General features: G+C 38.8%; 2 protein-coding genes across 2 annotated transcripts in view; both read left to right on the top strand.

Annotated features, from left to right (window-relative positions):
* epha6 (eph receptor A6) overlaps positions 1-4,980 on the top strand; it is a 280,518-nt gene extending 275,538 nt beyond the window's left edge. Inside the window, exons 15-17 of the mRNA XM_069197241.1 lie at positions 726-919; positions 1,478-1,627; positions 3,174-4,980. Of these exons, the coding sequence (XP_069053342.1) occupies positions 726-919; positions 1,478-1,627; positions 3,174-3,288 (459 nt within the window). The 3' untranslated portion in view covers positions 3,289-4,980. The remainder of the gene's footprint in view (positions 1-725; positions 920-1,477; positions 1,628-3,173) is intronic.
* Positions 4,981-9,660: 4,680 nt separating this feature from the next.
* Positions 9,661-19,160, top strand: arl6 (ARF like GTPase 6). The gene is made up of 8 exons (XM_006637924.3): positions 9,661-9,942; positions 11,020-11,165; positions 12,732-12,793; positions 13,093-13,161; positions 13,825-13,919; positions 14,906-15,035; positions 15,417-15,472; positions 16,710-19,160. The coding sequence occupies exons 2-8, from the start codon at positions 11,043-11,045 to the stop codon at positions 16,733-16,735; spliced, it is 561 nt and encodes a 186-aa protein (XP_006637987.2). The 5' UTR covers positions 9,661-9,942; positions 11,020-11,042; the 3' UTR covers positions 16,736-19,160.
* The last annotated feature ends 24 nt before the right edge of the window (positions 19,161-19,184 follow it).

The raw sequence follows: 19,184 nt of genomic DNA, 5'->3' as shown, positions 1-19,184 counted from the left end.
TGAGCTTGAGAGGTAGAAAAACTGGGAGAAACAAAGAAATCTTTGTTCTGATTGTGTTTGTAATGATACTGATTTTTACTTTTTAGTTTTGGTGTCAAAACATGAATTGCAAGACAGCAAAATAAAATTAGACACTCCTCTCCTCCTCTTCATTCCTTAAATCACTTTTCTTGTGGTTTTGAGATCTTCACCTTATCCTTGAAGGTGAATATCTAAATCTAGTTCCAAATTCCATAAACCTGAGAAGAGCCCCTCTCCCTCATCATAAAGAATGAAAATTGACAGGACAGTTTGTTTTCCTTTTTAATCTTATTAGTATTGATTGTCTAATTACAGTGCAAGTACATTGTTAAAAAGTATTTAAAGAGTTACTGTCATTGCCATTTCCTTTCAAATTCCTTTTAAATTCATTGCGAGTACTGACTCATCCCAGGCCCTCCACATAAACTGAATATCACCGCACACAATGCTCTCTAATCACTGGATGAGCGATAACACAGGTCTTACACACATGGTCAGTTTCCAAGCCCTTTTCAAAAAACACATGATCCCAGGTTTCCTTTTAGAAATCCTTTGGAAAAGAGTTTGAAAAAAAATAAATGTTAGCTTTTTATTCATGTATGCAGTTAAAGTGGTGTGGTAAATGTTAAACTGAAGTTCACCGAGCCTTGGGGAATTGGGCTGAGATCGCCTGAGCTGAGCCAGGTCGCCCATGTTTCTTGCAGGTGATCTTGTCAATAGAAGAAGGATACCGCCTTCCTGCTCCCATGGGATGTCCTGTAACCCTGCACCAGCTCATGCTGCACTGCTGGCAGAAGGAGAGGAGCCACCGGCCCAAGTTCACTGACATCGTCAGTTTCCTGGACAAGCTCATCCGTAACCCCAGCAGCCTACAAACGCTTGTGGAGGATGTGCAAGGGTAGGAGCTGATTTAGTGATTTGGGGCTGATCCCTTGATTGGTTATGTGAAGAAGTCATAGACAATGCCAGTGTCCTCCAAAACCATTGGGATTATCATTCCACATGAACCCCAGGTTAATTAACTGAACTACGGTTATTGTCCACATTCACATAATTAGTCCAGCTTTGGAAAATCACTGATGATATCGAGATGCTTGGTTTGAGCTGCAAAATGAGCAAACCAGAGCTGGCTCAGTATTTCAGTAGTTTATTAAATTAGCTGGCTATTAAATAAGCATTCAATATTTTGAATACAATTCCCCCTCTAACTTTCTTTGCAGTTTCTTCACTGGCTGCAGATTCTGCCCCACACTTCTGTTCTATGATGAAAGACTTTCAGAACTAAGCACTCCCTATGAAGAGGAACTTTAAAATGCATAACGTTTATAATGTATGCGTTAATAAGGGGGAGTGGAGAATGTAGGAGAGTGTAAATTAATAAGACTTTGGCACTTGCACAAAATCTTTCTCATTGTTTGTCTTTTCTATGCATTTATCTTTGCTTTTATGTCTGCAGTTTGCCAGAATCCCCTGGAGATGTCCCAGAATACCCTTTATTCATCTCAATTGGTGACTGGCTGGACTCCATTAAAATGAGCCAGTATAAAAACAATTTCATGGCAGCAGGTTTCACTACCCTGGACTCCGTAACACGGATGAGCATTGAGTGAGTACCGTTCAGCCCACAAAAAGAAAGTGTGAAAGTACTACAGAGTAAAGGAATATGCACAAAAATCTTTCAGATGTGCTCATACAAAGACAAATTCAATAGTATTAAAGATAACAGCAATTACATCATAAAACATGGCAAATTCATATAAGTAGAATATGACAGAGAAAGGCAACGCAAACACTATATATTGTCCTCTGAAAGCACTGGGACAGCAAAGTCAAAACTTTTTGCTTTTTACCGCCAACCAATATATGAACTATGATCATAAGTTTAATATGTATGATAAGTAAAATATAATATATGTTTTATTTTTGGTACGTCCATGCATACATTTGCTTGTACTAGAACAAACAAATGTTTTAAGTTTAACCCAAAGATTTCAAGAGACTGGAAGTATTAGTATAGATCAGAAGTGAACATTCACTTTAAGTACATTTCAGAATGTGATAGTATGGTTGCATATCCCAATGAGGGAATAACTGCCAGACATTTGTCACCCGTTGAGCTTCCATTCTGTTTAGTTAATCATTTTATATGCTTTGCCGGAGCTACTTTGAGTTATTGTGCGTTTGTGGGGTGTTCCGACATTAATTATTTCTTTAACATGTGAAATGCTTTTTAGATCTGGGCTTGAGTTATATAAGATCTTGCACTATTCCTCCTGATGAACTCTTTGATTGCACCGGCTGCATGTTGTGGGGTAATTTTCAGGCTGGACGGTGAAGCTCCTCCCAATATGCATCAAAGCAACTTTCTTCTATAAAAGCAGACAAAAAGTTGCAGACTCTTTTCTGCAGTAGCCATCATTATCGATAAAGATGGAAGCCTGTTCCAGAGGTGAGCATGCATCCCCAGGCCATATTACCTTTCATATCCCCTGCTGTTTGCTCAGTTGTACAAAGATGAACAAGGAGAGCTTTTGTAGAGAGATCAGACCAAGGTAAACCTTTACTGAAGAAACAAAGGAACTGCAGATGTTCCAAACAACAACACCACCTCAGTGAAGCATGGCCTGTCCTGAGCATTCATGGCTGCCTCTGTAACTGTTTCTGTTCTAATATGATCAAATATTTGCATAGGACTACCCGAAAATAAAATGTCCATTAAATGTATTTATATTGTAATTTTTATTTATATTCATCCCCTGATCACAAATACAAATTGCAGTATTGACTTTGCTGTCTCAGCACTTTTGGAGGCCACTGTATATCCCAGGGGTCCTGCCCTCCTTGACTCCCGGTGTAGTATAGTCAGGCCTAGCTGGAGGAGCAATCACAGGGCTGATCTCTCAGCTCTTGGGTCATCATTCATAGACAGTAAACATTTCCACAGTAAAATGCCACTTGGTTGCACCACAGTGTGTTTAATAACTTGTTGAATATGTTATTTTTCTTTTCTTTCTGTTCTTTCTTCCTTTGTTCCTCCCTTCCTTGGTTACGTCTTTTCTTCACCCTTTCCTTCGTTACTTCCTTCATCATTTTCTTTCTTCCTTCCTTCATCACTTCCTTTCTTCATTCCTTCATCACTTCCTTCTTTCCAGTGATGTCAGGAGGATTGGCGTCACGCTAATTGGTCACCAGAGAAGGATAGTGAGCAGTATACAGACATTGAGGCTGCAGATTCTACACATGCAGGAGAAGGGCTTTCATGTATGAAATACAGCGGACAGACAGACAGCCCTCTCCTGTGCCTCGGCTTTTTTTTTTTCCAATAGGAAGACTTTTTTCCTGCAAGTCCTACGGGACGGTCCTGCAAAAGCAACAAACTGTAAACCCTTTGGCACAATTTTAGAAACAGTAAAACTGGCTTCCTTTCGACTTCCAATAAATGAACTCTGTAACCAAGACTGTTTTTAATGACTGGAAGACAACCATGCCAAGCAAAGGAGACATGACTCCTTCAGACTTTTTTACAACAAACTTTGTGGTCAGCTGACGAAGACAATAAGCCTTGTGGTGGCAACAGTATTGCTAAGTATAGAATTGTATGGTAAATTTGGGGATGTAATCTACAGATTTTCTGTTTTTTTCATGTTTTGTGACCATGTAGCTGCTAATATCAAATGTGCAATCAAAGGATTGTCCTTAATATATTAATTACTTTATAGTTTGATAAGTAAAAGTCATAAGGTATTCTTGTTAAGTTATTGAAATCTTCCCAGATTATCTGGTATGCTGATACTTGAAAAACATGAAGAGCCAATTTTAGGTATGAATTATTGAATGTTGTCAACTTTTAAGTGTATAATCCATTTACCGATTATTATCTTAACCTAATATTTATATGTGTGCGGTCCTGTTTGTGAAAGCCCTAGTAAATTTTCTGTTTTATTTCTTTAGTCCTTTAATTAATTCAGTTTACTCAGCAATATATGCAGTTATTATAAAACAATTCAATAACAGAAATAAAAATTTTGTTACCAGTTTAACAAAGTCATAACCGTACAGACATGTCCACCTCAGGCACTATGATTTGAGGGAACTATGCTAAAAGTCCAGTTTTGTAAAGTTGAATAGTCTTCATTCTAACTGAAGCCTTTCGTAGTATAGTTTCAGTAGCTGTTGAGTGCCCACTCCTCCAATTGTTTTGTCATAAAGGGGAGATCTGACAATGTGTAGGTTCAGCCAGCGTTCTGAGTGACGGAAATGGAATCCAATCGCATATGTTCCTGTACCTGTGAATGGCCAATAGTGAGTAGTAACTTTGGAAATCGTATATCCAGAATACTAAAGAGAAACTGGAGAGGTGAATTGTGAAAGCCAGTCTGAACAAAGCCAGCGAGACAGGAAGAGAGGTCCCCCATAGCCTTTCAAAAACGCCTTTCAGGCCCCACAGTAAAATAACAGAAGCCTTCCCTCCTGTGGACTGATGTGTGAACTGCAACATCATGTAAAGACCTAGTGATTCTTTGGTTTGAAAAGTCCAGGCACAGCGGAGAACAAGAGAATTGGGGATGCTGTATATTAAATGCCAGTTGCCACATACAAATGCCATGCAGCACCCTCATTCATGCCTCTTAATGTGAGACAGTGACATCTTCCATTGACAATGAAAACATTCAGCACATGTTCAAACGCACAGCATGCCTTCCAGGTCGACAGAGTGAGCTGGCCCCATGCGCTCCAGACTGCTACAACGCTCAAGATTTGAAGACACAGAAACGGTGTTTAGCAAATGTTACTGCTGAGCAATGTAATGAGATTTTTTGTACAAAGTACAAGTTACTTATAATTCTTGTATTTTATTTTTCTATAATTTCCAAAGAGGCATTGTCAGGTCTTACAGACTATATACGCCTGTTTATGAGGATATTTATTAGCAAATAAAAGTTACAGTTCTGGTGGTTACCTAGAGTGACTGTTGCTTTGTAAATGTACAAATTGGGTTTTTTTCTTTATCCAAAAAATAATATTGTATCTTCATTTACACTTACTGTACTCACATTATCTTTTTGGAACTAGAATCACAAACAACACTCGTTGGCCTACACAGTACATAAAACCGTGGTTCTGATGTGAAGATATTGAGATATTGATTTGCATACTCATTTTATAAATAAGAGAACAATACCTTGACAGGGTGTGTTTCTTCAGGAATTCAAATACAAAAAATCTTTGGAACCAAAGATCGACATATCCACCAATAGGTTTAAAAAGAACACAGGAGCTATTATACACATTGTTTTACCAAAAACCAGAATACACAAAAAAATAAGAAAGGCAACAATTTGGCCCATCTAGCAAGTTCAATCTAATTGAGGAGCCAATTCTTAAACCAGGGTTTCAACTTCAACAACATACTGTACTATAGCTGGGTAGCCTTTTCCTTACTCCCACAACCCTTTCTGTAAATACACACCTTCTGTTCTCAGATTTAAATGCACCTTCACATACATTCCACTAGTCACCTTTGGTTGTTGATTCTGCAGAAATCTGCCGAGTTGACTTCGTCCAGGCCTTTCAGGATTTTACCTACTGTACTTGCATCAGGTCTCATTGTATTCTCTATTACCCATTCTACTGTCATTGGTAAAATTTACAGACTCCTTGAGCATAATGATGCATTTTTAGGTGAGTTTGTGGATTTTCTTGCACTGTTGTGTTTCGGATTTAATAAGATCATTATTCGTGGTGATTTTAATATTCACATTGATTCACAGCTTTCCAATTTAGCAAACATATACCTTTCTGTTTTCCAACATTTTGTCTCTCTTGGGGGTTTCAGTTCTAAAGTTGGGTTCGTTAAGTCTGGTGTTCCTCAGGGCCCTGATACTGGGACCCCTAATATTCAGCATTTACATGTTCTCACTTGATCAGTTATTAAAATCAAATGGGTTGAATTATCATTTCTATGTCACAATACTCAAATCTATGCCCACACCAAACCTGGCACTGAAGTGACTATTTCTCTACTCTCTAATTGCATTTCTTACATAAAATCCTGGATTTCTCAAAATTTTCTTTATTTAAACTGTGACAAGACTGAAGTCATGCTTGAATTCCAATCTAAATTGATGTTAATCATTCTAATTTGGTATCATCTGTAAACTAGTTTACTGCCTATTCCAGAATCTAGAACATTGATATAAAATAAGAAAAGCAGTGGTCCTAATACAGAACCCTGTGGTACTCCACTAATTACATCATCTCAATTTCACTATTCCACTCTTATTTGCACCCTATTTTTTCTATTTAATAATCAATTCTCAATCCAAACACTTGTGTTTCCATGAATACCTACTGCCTGTAATTTCAAAATTACATTTTGAGAATTGAGAACTTCCCCCTCTTTGTTATTTCCATTAATAATCTCAATACATTAATCTCAAAACAAATATTAAAGATCACTTGTACTTTACTTAGATTGACAGGCAGGTTGAGTTAAGTTGTTTACTCTGTTATACATTGTAATGGAGTCATTCATTTTATCAGACACATCCACACTATGCTATACAAAATGAGATATGGGATTTCTAAGTAAATTAGGCCTCCACCACAACCAAGCTACTACTTCCATATCAGCAGTCTTATATAAATGAGGAGTCAACAGAGGCGAGTCAGCTTCACCTGGTTACAATTTTAGAACATAATGTTTTGACAGTTTCTGCTTCACTGTCAAAGAGAACAAATGCCAACAGAGACAAGAATGGTATCTTTTCTTTAACAGTTACAATAGTGAGGCGGCCAAATTCTTCTCCAAAGGAAATTGTGGGAACAAACAGCAGCTCAAGAGAATCTTGAAAAGAATACGTTGCATTTATGTATCCAAGGGCAACATGAGCCTCAAAAGCAACTGAGTTCACATTTGCAACAAAAATTAAGTCATTTTCAAAGCTCCTTGATTCCAGACACATATTGAGTAACAGGTCAGAATACAGTATTTGCCAGAGTTTGCATTGCAGACAAAATATGTGTACAGAGGGTGTTCGGTCTTTAACGATCTTCATCGGGCAGTGATTGGATTAAATTAGATTTCTTCTTTGGAGGTTCTGTTCTCTCTTCTCAGTTGATGCGATGGTATCAGTTGCACACAAGGTGTTATAAACCCACAGATAATTCTGGATCAGTAACAAAACCCAAAATCTGTTAGATTGCAAAACTACAGCCTGCCATACTGTCTCAGCTATTTATACTGTCACAGACAATAGTTTACTCATGCTTGTGGATTAATTATTTTTCAATTCTGTATTATATCAAATTGTTCTTCTTAGGATCTGTATGATTAAAATGTTGTAATTTTTTCTATTAGAAAAACAAAAAATTCTGAATTGTCTTTCCTGCTGCACTACATCTGGTCTCTTTTTCAGAAGACATTTAAAAATTGTAAGCATTTCCCAGACAAACATTGTGCATTAAAATCTCACCAAAGCGATAAACTAAGAAAGGTGCATTACAGTTAACAGCAGGAATATGAAGAAATCTATTGAATTTTTTTTAGCCATTCTTTTGGGTACAGCAGGACACTGAAGTCTCCACTCTCTGTTAACGACTTTTGATTAAGATTTTCAGCCCTTCCATGTTCAAATGATATCGGAAAATTGTGTAAATACAAGCTCAATTAGCAAACTATGGAGAAACTGGACCTACACAGGTGGGATTGGCAATCAAATAGGATTCTATTAAAAGGGTCACCATTAAAAATGCAGTCATGGTGCCTGCTTACTATGACAGAGCAACGCAGTTACTTAGTCTCCGGTAACTATGATTTAATCAGTGCATATTTCTACATCCAACATTCTTGCCGTGCTTAATATGCATCTGGTCTGGAGGAGGGAGGAAACTTGACTCTGACTTGCATGTCTATTAGGATAATGGAATAATGAAAACTAATGAGTGGCAGACATACAACATAGTTACTCTCAGTCACCAAAGTTTTAGGCATTTCATGCCACTTGCAAACATGATGTTCTCAAAACCACAAGTTTTTACTTTATAAACAGGGGGTATACAAAAACAGCCTTTTAGAGGTCTGCCCTTTCAATCACAGCCTGGAAAGCTCTCCTAGAGGAAGGGGTGCTGTTAAGGAACACCAGGAATGAGCTGCTGACGAAACAGGGTGGCGAAAAAGTGGCCTTTTGTGAAATTAAACTCAGTTTCAAACATTTGTTATGTGATTGCTGCAGGAAGTTCCAAATGGTGAATCCCAGAACATTTGTCTATGAAGAATATATGGTGTACATCACTATTACTAGGGCTAAGCAGCTAAACAGCGCCAAATCTGATTTTGGCACACCAGTTCTCACATACTGCAACTGTGCTGAAGTGGTACACAAACACTGCATCTGTAGCAGGGGTTTCCAGTCCTGGTCTTGCAGTAACCCTGTGTCTGCTGGTTCTGTGTCCATCTGGGACCAGGGCTGATTGCTGCCTGTGGCTGATCTGCTTGCTGGTTTGCAGATTTTTTTTTCTGCACCACCAAGCAGATCAGCCACAGGTAGCAATTAGCCCTGGTGATTATGAGCCTAGTTGGAATAAAAATCAGCAGACACAGGGGCATTCCAAGAGCAGGACTGCGAAACACTACTCTATAGAGTTGGAAATATTGGTTTAGGCCTCCTTAGACTACGGATCAGGTTCCATTGTAAAACAAGCTGTAAATGGGACACCAGGAGTTTCCAATCCTGGTCCTGGGGACATGCACACCTTCTGGGTTTTTAACAGATTCAAACATGTTGGTGGCTGCCTATTAACTATGTAATTTATTAAGTAGTTTTAGATCTCCAACCTTTGTCTTGGTTCTATTAAGGACTCGAGCTCAGCTGCACTAAAAGCCACCAGCTGTGAGAGGGGGCGGGGGACATCTGTGATACACACGAGCTGAATACAAAATTATTCATGTTTCAATGGTATGAGGGCAGCAAGGTGATACTGTAGTTCAGGTGGGTAGCTGTGTCAGCATGCATAGGCTGCAAAGGAAGAATAGGTTTATTCCATGCTGAAAAGAGAAGAAAGAAAACAATGTTTCGGCTGTGGAGTTAGTAGTGCTGCCTTGTGTCCCTGGGGTATGATTTCTGCAGAGTTTGTATGTTCTCTCCATGTTTGCTTAGATTTCCTCTGGGCATTCTGTTTTCCTCTCACAATCCAATTACATACTGGCAGGTTAATTGGCTTCCTGGAAAACTTACCGTGGTGTGAGTGGGTGTCCTGTGATGGACCTGCGTCCCATCCAGGGTGCAACCTGCCTTGCACCTGTTGCTTGCGGGGGAAAAGTTCCAGCTCCCCGGCGACCCTGTGTTGGATAACGCAGTTAGAAAATGGGTAGATGGGGATCCTAGGAATCTTACACGCGTTCATGTTTCTGGATTTTGGTTTGAGCTCTCCTAATCGGCACCAGGATACACAAAATGATACCCCTGTGTATCCTATCATCAAGACGTTTTGAGGAGCAAAATAAACGCCTTTATTCGATGGTTAAACGTCACAATCCATCGGAGCTTCACCACAGTTGCTGCAGCTGCTTCTCTCCAAGGAAGAGACGCCGTGGCGCAGGCGCAGTGCCCACGTCTCCTTAGCAACGCACAGTAAATACTTCATCTGCTGCTAAAGCCTGGTGTCTCCCGCAAGCTGCTTGATCATAAACCGCGGCCGACACGGTTATGCGAAATCTGTCTTTTGGCATTGTTGAGGACAATGAAAACGGCGTCCAAGTGTGAGATCACTGCTACCGCAGATTTACGATAGCGCGTCCGGGGATCTAGCAAGGTGGTGGCGAACCGCTCGGAGGGGAGCAGCAGAGCCGGAAGGAGTGGGCTCTGCGCGTCAGGAAAGACCGAGGTTTCACAAATCGTGAAGGCCGGGAGAGCTGACCAGGTAAAACCTTGTCTTCTTTTAAAACGACATACCTTCATACATGAAGTTTTGACGTTTTGTTTTGTTATAAATGTCAGAATGAGTTGCTGTTGGTTTGCCGGGAGGAGAGAAAGAGAAGATGCGAGGCGAAGTTGAACAGCTCGTGTCTCTGTTGAAAAATATTTAAAATAGTTTATATATCGAAGCACACTGACGTACTCGTCAAATGCCTTATGATTCATGTTCACTTGTATCTGTTCTAGTTATGATTAGGTCGTCCGACATGCAGTGATTTATTGAGGGCACAGAAAGAAACGTCTTCAAACTAAGCATCGGTGCTCATGAGTGATTTGGGCTTAGTTGTAACTTTTGACAGGGTGGATTAAGACTATTCCTAACGCACTTTAGTCGTTAGAAAAACAGCTCCATTAAAAGATCATTTTACTGGACCGATGGAGAATTTGAGACGTTTTGATTCCCAGCGCCGACCCTTATCTGTTAGTTCATGATCTTCGTGTGTACAGTTTATTAACATGCGGTTCTCGGATGCGATTTCGATAACGAGGTATGTAACGTTTATCTGGTAACAAGCAATCCGTAAGTGATAGAAATGGCAGAGTTTTGATAAAATGTTGTTTCTATATTTAAAGTACGCGGAACCAGACCTCGTGTAGCTGACTAAATAAATCCATTTACAGACGTCTTCCCTAATACCTGGTAATACCTGGCAACGCGGTCTAGGGACGTCGCTACCCTCAGCCCCCTCTCTCACGGAGACACCTGCTCACTTCCCTCGGCTCTGTGTTAAAAATATCATGGGCTTTCCCTAATGTCTGGGATTGTGCTGCGTTTCTGGCCGCCGATTTTCCTTTCCAGGCTGCGCAGAGACGCCTCCTCACCTCCCGAAAGCTCTCCAGAACTGTGACCCTGCGCTCTAATCTGATTAACAAGAGGGAAGGCTGCCTGGCTTGGGGGTCGTGTTACAGTGGCGATCGCCCGTTTTGCGACCTGTTTGTTTTTCTGGGTGATAGATCACAGTCGCGCCGAGGAATGGGAAACCGGCGTGCGCAGTTGAGAATCTCTCCTGTTTTGCAACAGGCCAGTCCCTGAGCACCGAGCCCATGGGGCTTTTCGACAAGCTAGCAGGCTGGCTGGGGATCAAGAAGAAGGAGGTTCACGTCCTGTGCCTAGGGCTGGACAACAGCGGCAAAACCACCATCATTAATAAGCTGAAGCCATCCAACGTAAGGCTTTTAATTTACACAGAATTCTCTGACACATGTATTGTTTTGCTCTTCGCAGCCAGTCTTTCCTTCTTTATGCAGAAGCTTCTACTGACAGGTATTTCCACATTATTTTAAGCACACAGTCACCTAGGGAGATCTGTTATTTTTAGTGCAAAAAGCGGTGTGTTCACATCGTGCCTATATAGAGAAAAACATTGGTTGATGATGAGGAAAACTTGGTGGCGCAGTGGTTAGCATTTCTGCCTCACAGCACTGGGGTCCTAGGTTCAATTTCTGGGGTGCTGTGGTCTGGTTTGTATATGTTTACCTTGTGTTCACGTGGGTTTCCTCCCACGGGCCAAAGACTGCTGGTGAATATGTGTGTTTGTGTCTTTGTGTTTTTGTGTGCCCTGTGATGGACTGGCGTCCCATCCTGGGTGTAACCCTATCTTGCTAGGCAGGGTAGGCTGCAGTTTCCCCAATGTGCTGCTCATACTGAAGTAATGGACTCGATTAAAGGTTCTCCTGTCCCTCGCTTTTGGGGGGTCCTGTCAGCTGTCAGCAAGGACCCCCAGTCTATTTTTTAAGGAAAATTGCTCTACACTAACCCACAGTGACATGCTAAAGTGTTCTTGCCCAGGCCCATGCAGGTTAAAAAAAGAAGTATAATTATATTAGGTATAATGCTACCAATACCAAATCCCATCTATATATAATCTTAGGTACAGTGTTTTTCAAACACATTATCGATTTGATGGTGTGAAGAGTTCACAGGTCATTGATTTGCAACCCCATTTCTAAGGATAAGAATAGTACTGTAGACATACTTATACAACTTCAAGACAGTTTCATATTGGGTTTGCTATTTTCACAATCAAAATCACGTACATATCTCCCGGAAAAACCCTTAGCATTCTCCGTGGTGCTTCCTGTTTCATGCATGATATAGCACTTAAATCTGATTACAGAAATCTGCATGCAACTTAGATTAACTTGTGAACTGCACATTGTACAAGATGGCTTTAATATCTTTGATGTGTTCCATAATCCTTGTAGTTTTTTAATCACTTTTCTGCAAGACTATGGCAGTGACGATGATAAAAACACATATATCTTTCTGACAGTCATCATTCCATTTCTGTACTGGGCATGTTTTGCTTCGAATTAACATGGATATCATTCAGAATATCCTGTTTTAGTGCCAGTATATAATGCATGTATACTGTATATAGGTTTAAGAGGCACATTTTTCCCATGTTTATTTCATTCCATTATGTTGCAGTGCAGCACTGTGTCAGTGGAGGGTCAATGAGTTTAACAGTAGCCTTGAAAGACACTTCTGGGGCACATCTGATCTTCTTAACCATTCGCTGAGCCACTGAGCAGAAGGGCTGTGTAAGCTGACATCGGCAATACTACTACAGGCTTATATGCCGTTCATGTCTTTCATTTGCAAAATTCCAGTCTCATTTCAGAGCTCTGTGAATGCATCTGAAACAGTCTTGCAAAATGACAAGGCACTTGCAGCATTTGTTATCTGTTTCTTTTCTCTAGATTCCTTACATTTGTTCATTTTCCTTGCAGGCTCAAACACAGGACATAGTCCCTACTATTGGCTTCAGCATAGAGAAGTTTAAAACCTCGAGGTACTGTTTGTTTCTTGTACTGGGGAGAATGAGTCTTTCTAGAGCTGTGTGTGAAGTATTTTTGTAATGTACTGCCAAGTGGCATCAGAAGAAGGATGATTTCCAGCAGTAGTCCTGTGAAGCAGTACAGTACATGAGCAAGTGGCATGGGGTGTTCTGGTCATCATGGTCAACGACAAATGGAAGCATTTGTTTTGATGCGAGAAGCATGAATAAAGTGTGTGATGTTTTAGGGCTGAACATTAGATGTTGTATTTTTTTTTAAGTTGACATCTCTCTTTTTTTCCCCTTTTTTCAAGCTTGTCTTTCACTGTGTTTGATATGTCTGGTCAGGGAAGATACAGAAATCTCTGGGAGCATTATTATAAGTAAGTTATATGTTTCGGTTGACAGTGTTTGTGGGGACTTGCAAATTGCTGTATATAGTTGATAAGATAAGTTGGGGCAGTGCTGTGGCTCTGTGGCTGAGGATCTGCGCCTGTGGCTGGAAGGTTGCCGGTTTGTATCCCACGACCGGCAGAGGAATCCTACTCCATTGGGCCCCTGAGCAAGGCCCTTAACCCCAACTTCCGTATAAATGGCTGACCCTGCGCTCTGACCCCAAGCTTCTCTCCCTACCCGTGTGTCTCATGGAGAGCACGTTGGGGTATGTGAAAAGACAAATTCCTAATACAAGAAATTGTTTATGGCCAATAAATGAACATCAAGATAAGATCACTTTATAATAAATATTAGGCATGTGTTGGAATTCTGAAAAGAAGAGTGCAAATCTGCATGAGGCAGCTAGATAATAATGAAATTTATCAAATATTAGAGGCTTCTCATTTGCCTTTCAGTGTTCAATAAATTAAGCCTGGGTTTTCTTTACTCTTGCCCTCTGGTGTAGTTCAATTTTGTTACTTCACCGATTTTTGTAGTTTATAATTCATTGCCTCCAAAAGCACCATGTCGTGACTGGGCTGCACAGGAATTTATTGCAGACACAAGGCATGTGCTTTGAAGCTTGTATTTATCCAATTTCATCTACACAGGGAAGGCCAGGCCATCATCTTTGTTATTGACAGCAGTGACAAATTAAGGATGGTAGTTGCCAAAGAAGAACTTGATACACTCCTTAATCATCCAGGTAAGAGAGGGTGGTGAATATTGGATACAATTCATATGATCTTTCTAGTTACATGTAAATTTATATTCATTCAATTCCTGCAAACAGTTGTATTTTATTTTTAACATATTTCATTGTAGTACAAAAATAATTGTAAGGTGTTGTTGCATAATAAGCTTCTTGTTTGCATTGCATATTTTGAGAATATTTTCTCTTTTCAATACAGGGCACAAATATTATTGTGTTTGATGTTAGAAGTATGATATGTGTGATGTCTGTATAGTTTAAAAAGTTTAATAGAACTGGTTGTTTAGTGAATGTTTATTATTCTTGCTTCTGGGAATAGATCACCAAGAATAATCAGTGAGTCACATAGTAACAGGAATCTTCTGTAGTACTTGCGTAACATTGTGAAAGTGTTCACTAGTCACTAGTTCACTACTGATGTTTGTTAGTATATTAATCTAGAAAAATATCTATATATGAATCATGTTTAGATATTCTAGACTTTAAATTAAAATTATTTGTAGGGAATCTAGTTTAGATCAGGAGAGCCCTGGATCTTGATCCTGGAGAGCCCCAATCCAGTTAGTTTTAAAGGTCACCCGTTTCTAAAGATCAGCAGACCTGTGACTTGATTAATCATGAAGTCTTTTTTTAATTAAGAGAACTCTGATCCTAGAGGTCTGAAGAGTGCTTACACTGTAGGGTTAAGTGATCTCTAAATTACTTGATTTAACAAATTGTCTGTTCAATTAGTCAGAAAGGAATTGTTCCATATCTTTAGAAGGTGGTGATTTGATGATGACCTTTAAAACCTGCTGAATTCGGGCTCTCCATGACCAGGGCTGGATATCCCTGATGCAGATGAATTAGGTGAAAACTGAAAAGCATTACATATGTAAACTCACATTTATTTCAGCCTTACCTTAAAAGGGTTTTCATCTAAAAATATATGGTACTATATTGTACTGTAATGGTATAAAATCTTTTTGTGTGTGAATTAGACATCAAGCACAGGAGAATGCCTATATTGTTCTTTGCAAACAAAATGGACCTCAGAGATGCTTTATCTTCAGTGAAGGTTTCTCAGCTGCTTTTTCTGGAAAACATCAAAGACAAGCCTTGGCACATCTGGTGAGTGAGGACAAAAATAAATGTCACACTCTTATAACCCTGTGGTTTGGTTCTCTTTCCCAACAAAAATGAGAACAATAATTACTGTACACAGTACAGTTAGGTTAAGGATCCTGGAGGATTTTGTGTCAGGATTTTCCTGTAACATCTTTTTTCTTTTCTTGCTAAAGTTCTGAAAACGTATTATAAATCATTACAATTATTTTCCATTTGATGGTGTTTTGGAGGTTTTGTGGCCAAGATACAGCTTCCTTATTGCCAGGATGTGTGCAGAGAAAGCAAAATAAATTGCTGCCACCCTGAAAATTAATCATGTTTTCTATTACTTCACATGATTAATGAATCTGCATAGCCGGTTGAAGTCTACACTGTGTTTTTCAGTGCCAGTGATGCTGTTAAAGGTGAAGGATTACAAGAAGGAGTAGACTGGCTCCAAGGTACTGTTATATTTGTACAGGCTTCTGAAAATGTCTGGAACTTTATTTGTAAATAAGTATAGTTACTGATATCCACTTTTTTATCTTGTTTAGCTTGAATTATAATGGTGTACAGTACTTTATTTTGTTTATAATTATTCTGTTTCTATTTTAAGTAAATGTGTTTTAAAACCTTTACATTAAAATATTTTTATGGCACAATAGAGCAGTTGTTAGCATTGCACGGCTGGCACCCTGGGTTCAGTCCTGAACCTGTGGTGCTGTCTGCATGGAGTTTGTATGTTCTCCCTGTGTTCTTGTGCTCTGGTTTCCTCCCAAAGACATACTGGTGGGTTAGTTGGCTTCTGGGAATTTTTGTCTTGTGAGTGTGTGTGTCTGTCTGTGTGTGCATCCTGTGATAAAAAAAATGGATGGTTGTTTTTCTTTTACAAAAAGTAGCAATTTATTAAATATAATTATGCACAATAATGAAACATATTTCTATTTATTGTACTTTTTGAATTTCATGATTTCATTAGACCAAATAGCCCAGTAAGTACGTTTTGGTTTTATTGTAAAACCTTTTAATCTTAGAATTGAATTAATGTGCACAGTGTTAGTCAAGGTTTTCCCTTAGATAATGTCCTTCTTAAATGTAATCCATGTATGTGTAATGTCAAGCTGTAGACATTTGTGACTGTGAAATTACTAAGCCCTCATTTTCTTCAAGGTGTAATAATACAAATGGTAACAATGTGAAGATTTATATATACAGTATGTATGAATGCTCATTAAAGAAATAACCTAAATTGTAGAAATTACCATTTTCTAACTCTCATTTTAAATATATATATTTATCACATACTGAATTAGGGTGTCATTGCACTGATTGATTGAAAAGTAAAGTAATCCAAACCAATGCAGAAAATGTCATGAGTACAGACTGGCTTGATGTATATACAGTGGGAAATCTTAAGGCTTCATGTATAATGACACTGGAATCACAGGCTTTCTGGTATAGAGCATACCCACGTGACCTTTACAAAGCGGTCAGTCAGTGGTCAGTGCAATAACAAAGTGAAAAAAGCACAGCATACTGTAATGGAACCAAAGGTATTAAAAATAATGTATTGCTTTTTGCTTGAATTGTTCTTTGCATTCAGGAATGTATTGCTTAGGTGTAATACAGTGTTTGCCATTAGTTGTATTGTAAAATTGTTTGTCTAAATGACCTTTTTCAACATATTTGTTTTCACAGATCAAATCAGAACGATGAAAACATGAAAGGGTAGCAGAAAGGGAGGTGTCTTCTTGACATTCACCCTGACGACTGAAGAGTCCCCACCAGGATCAACAGAAACAGATGCAGCATCATCTCTATTAAAGTCCACCTCTGTGGAAGGACTGCCCACTCTGAGGAATTCCACTGTATGGATCACAAATAAATCATATATATAGATTACTTCACACCATAGGAATGCCATGCTCATATGGGCCCTTTGGACAGGCTGGCTAGTACTGTACTGTATGTCTGTCTCTGTGGGCTGCTGAATATTTAACTAACAGAATGCAACACTGTATACTACCCCATACTGGAAGACGCAGAGATATAGTTCTGAGAAGACAACTGTTCTGTAGATTTTCATTATGTTGCATCCCTTTTCATCTGTGTAATGCTTAAAGGTGACAGAAGCTTCCAGATCCTGTAGTCCTACTCCCAGTTCAGTTTACATTGCATTCCCTGCAAGAAACATCACCACTGAAATTTTCACTTTCTGGAATTGGTTTTAATGGCATCTAAATTCTTGAAAATGTGCTTTTGCTTCAGAAATATGTACTAATATCTATCTTGGTTTATATGAAATATAAAAGTATGAAAGTAAAAATTAGATAATTCTACCCGTAATGTGCAACAACTGGTTCTGCACGATCCATCTTTTTATCTTTTCTGGACACAATCTTTCTGTTGGTTAAAAACTTTAAAAAGTTACTAAGACTGATTCTCTAGGATTGTGTTCCTAATGTCTTATTTACTTATTTCACTTGGTATATTTCATTGAAACTAGTGTAAACATCTTTGTAATGGTTCACTTAAAAAACAAGTACCCCCTCCTAGCTGAGCTATGTGCTCTGGAAAGAATAATGTGATTCTTTGTGTCACCTATTATTATCTGAGAGATCTTTACAATTAATAAAGAATATTTATGCGCAGTAGGTAAGGTACGTTACATGCTACATATACTCACATTATTGTGCTAGCCATTGTTAAATCATATGCATTCAGAGATGAAAGACCAGAAATCCAATATGTGCAGCAATAGGCATCCATTATGTGCAGCATTTTTATAGGACAATCAAGCTTCTTATGGATCCCATGACACTTCAAAGAAACTTCAAATCACTTAGCTGTATCTAACTCATCTCTTTCCCTACTATTTTCAGTGTCTGAGTAGGTGTGGTGATGCAGATATTGGAGAGAATCAATTCTTGAATGCAAGGCCCTGTAAGCCCATTTACTCCTAAAGTACAGTCATAATAATATTGGATCTCTGATAGAGACAACATCAGCCTTCAGAAACACACTATTTTTTTTCTTAAAGTTATTTTTTTTTTACATGTATAATGTTTTTGGGAATATAATTTCATTCTATTGCTTTAAGGTACAACAGTGATAAAGATCTGAGTTTAAGCTGGTATATTTCTCTAATGATACCTGGCATTAAAACTTACTAAAAGCAAAGGTCTCCATTCCTGGTCCTAGAAGAGACCCAAAATCAGTTATGGGTCTTATACTGTAGGTTAGGGGTTTCCATTCCTGGAGGTCCACACACCTGCCTGGTTTGTGTCCCAACTGAGCTCTCGGTCACTTGGCTGAACCATTAAATTTACTTAATAATAAAAAATAAAAACTGATAATACAAGGGTTCATTTGAACAGTTTATTTCAGTTCCTAAACATGTTTTTAAGCGATTGCATTATTAAAATAAAACCCCAAACTTCATTATCGCGTCATATTTCAATAAACATTTAACCAAACCAGGTCACTATTCCCAGAGCCTATTACTGGTTTCACTGGGTACAAGGTAGGAAACAACATGGACAGGATGCCAGCTCATCACAGGGCACACACAGACAAACATATACACACACTCACACCAGGGCCAAAATCCCACATTTTTTAGTAGGAAACAAAACCTTACAAGTATTCCAATCAAGCAAGTTGTTGGTTCCATCAGGGCTTCAAATAGGTAACTGAGCTCAGCTTGATTGAAACTCAGCTGGTGTGTTTGCACTCAGGACCAGGACTGGGAATCCCTGCATCTCTTGCTCAAGACTAGCAACACCTGCAAGGTCATGACGTATTAAACAGGTAATCTGTTCAATTCAGAGAACAGCCTTGAGGGCTGAAAAATACTCAATTATGGTCCAAAACTGGAGAACCTTCCCTAGAAACTGAATGTAAGAAAATGTTCATGTAATAAATTATTTTAACTAAGAATTGTTATATTTTAAAATAACATTTAAGAACATATGGGAAATTACTTTTGTCAATGTAAAGCATTTTAATTTAATATATTCTTTGAATTTCAAGAAGTACCCTTCATTGGCCAAACATGAATTGTTCATTTCTAGGCCTAGTAATCACCTGGGGTGTATTTATAATTGTAGGCAATGCTAAACCAATAAAAAGAATGTGGTGTCAGTGTAATCTAGTTTCTGGTTATTTCAGTGA

The sequence above is a fragment of the Lepisosteus oculatus genome, chromosome 13 (genome assembly GCF_040954835.1).
Source record: "Lepisosteus oculatus isolate fLepOcu1 chromosome 13, fLepOcu1.hap2, whole genome shotgun sequence".
Taxonomy (NCBI): Eukaryota; Metazoa; Chordata; class Actinopteri; order Semionotiformes; family Lepisosteidae; genus Lepisosteus; species Lepisosteus oculatus.
This window is presented reverse-complemented; position numbering and strand designations above follow the sequence as displayed.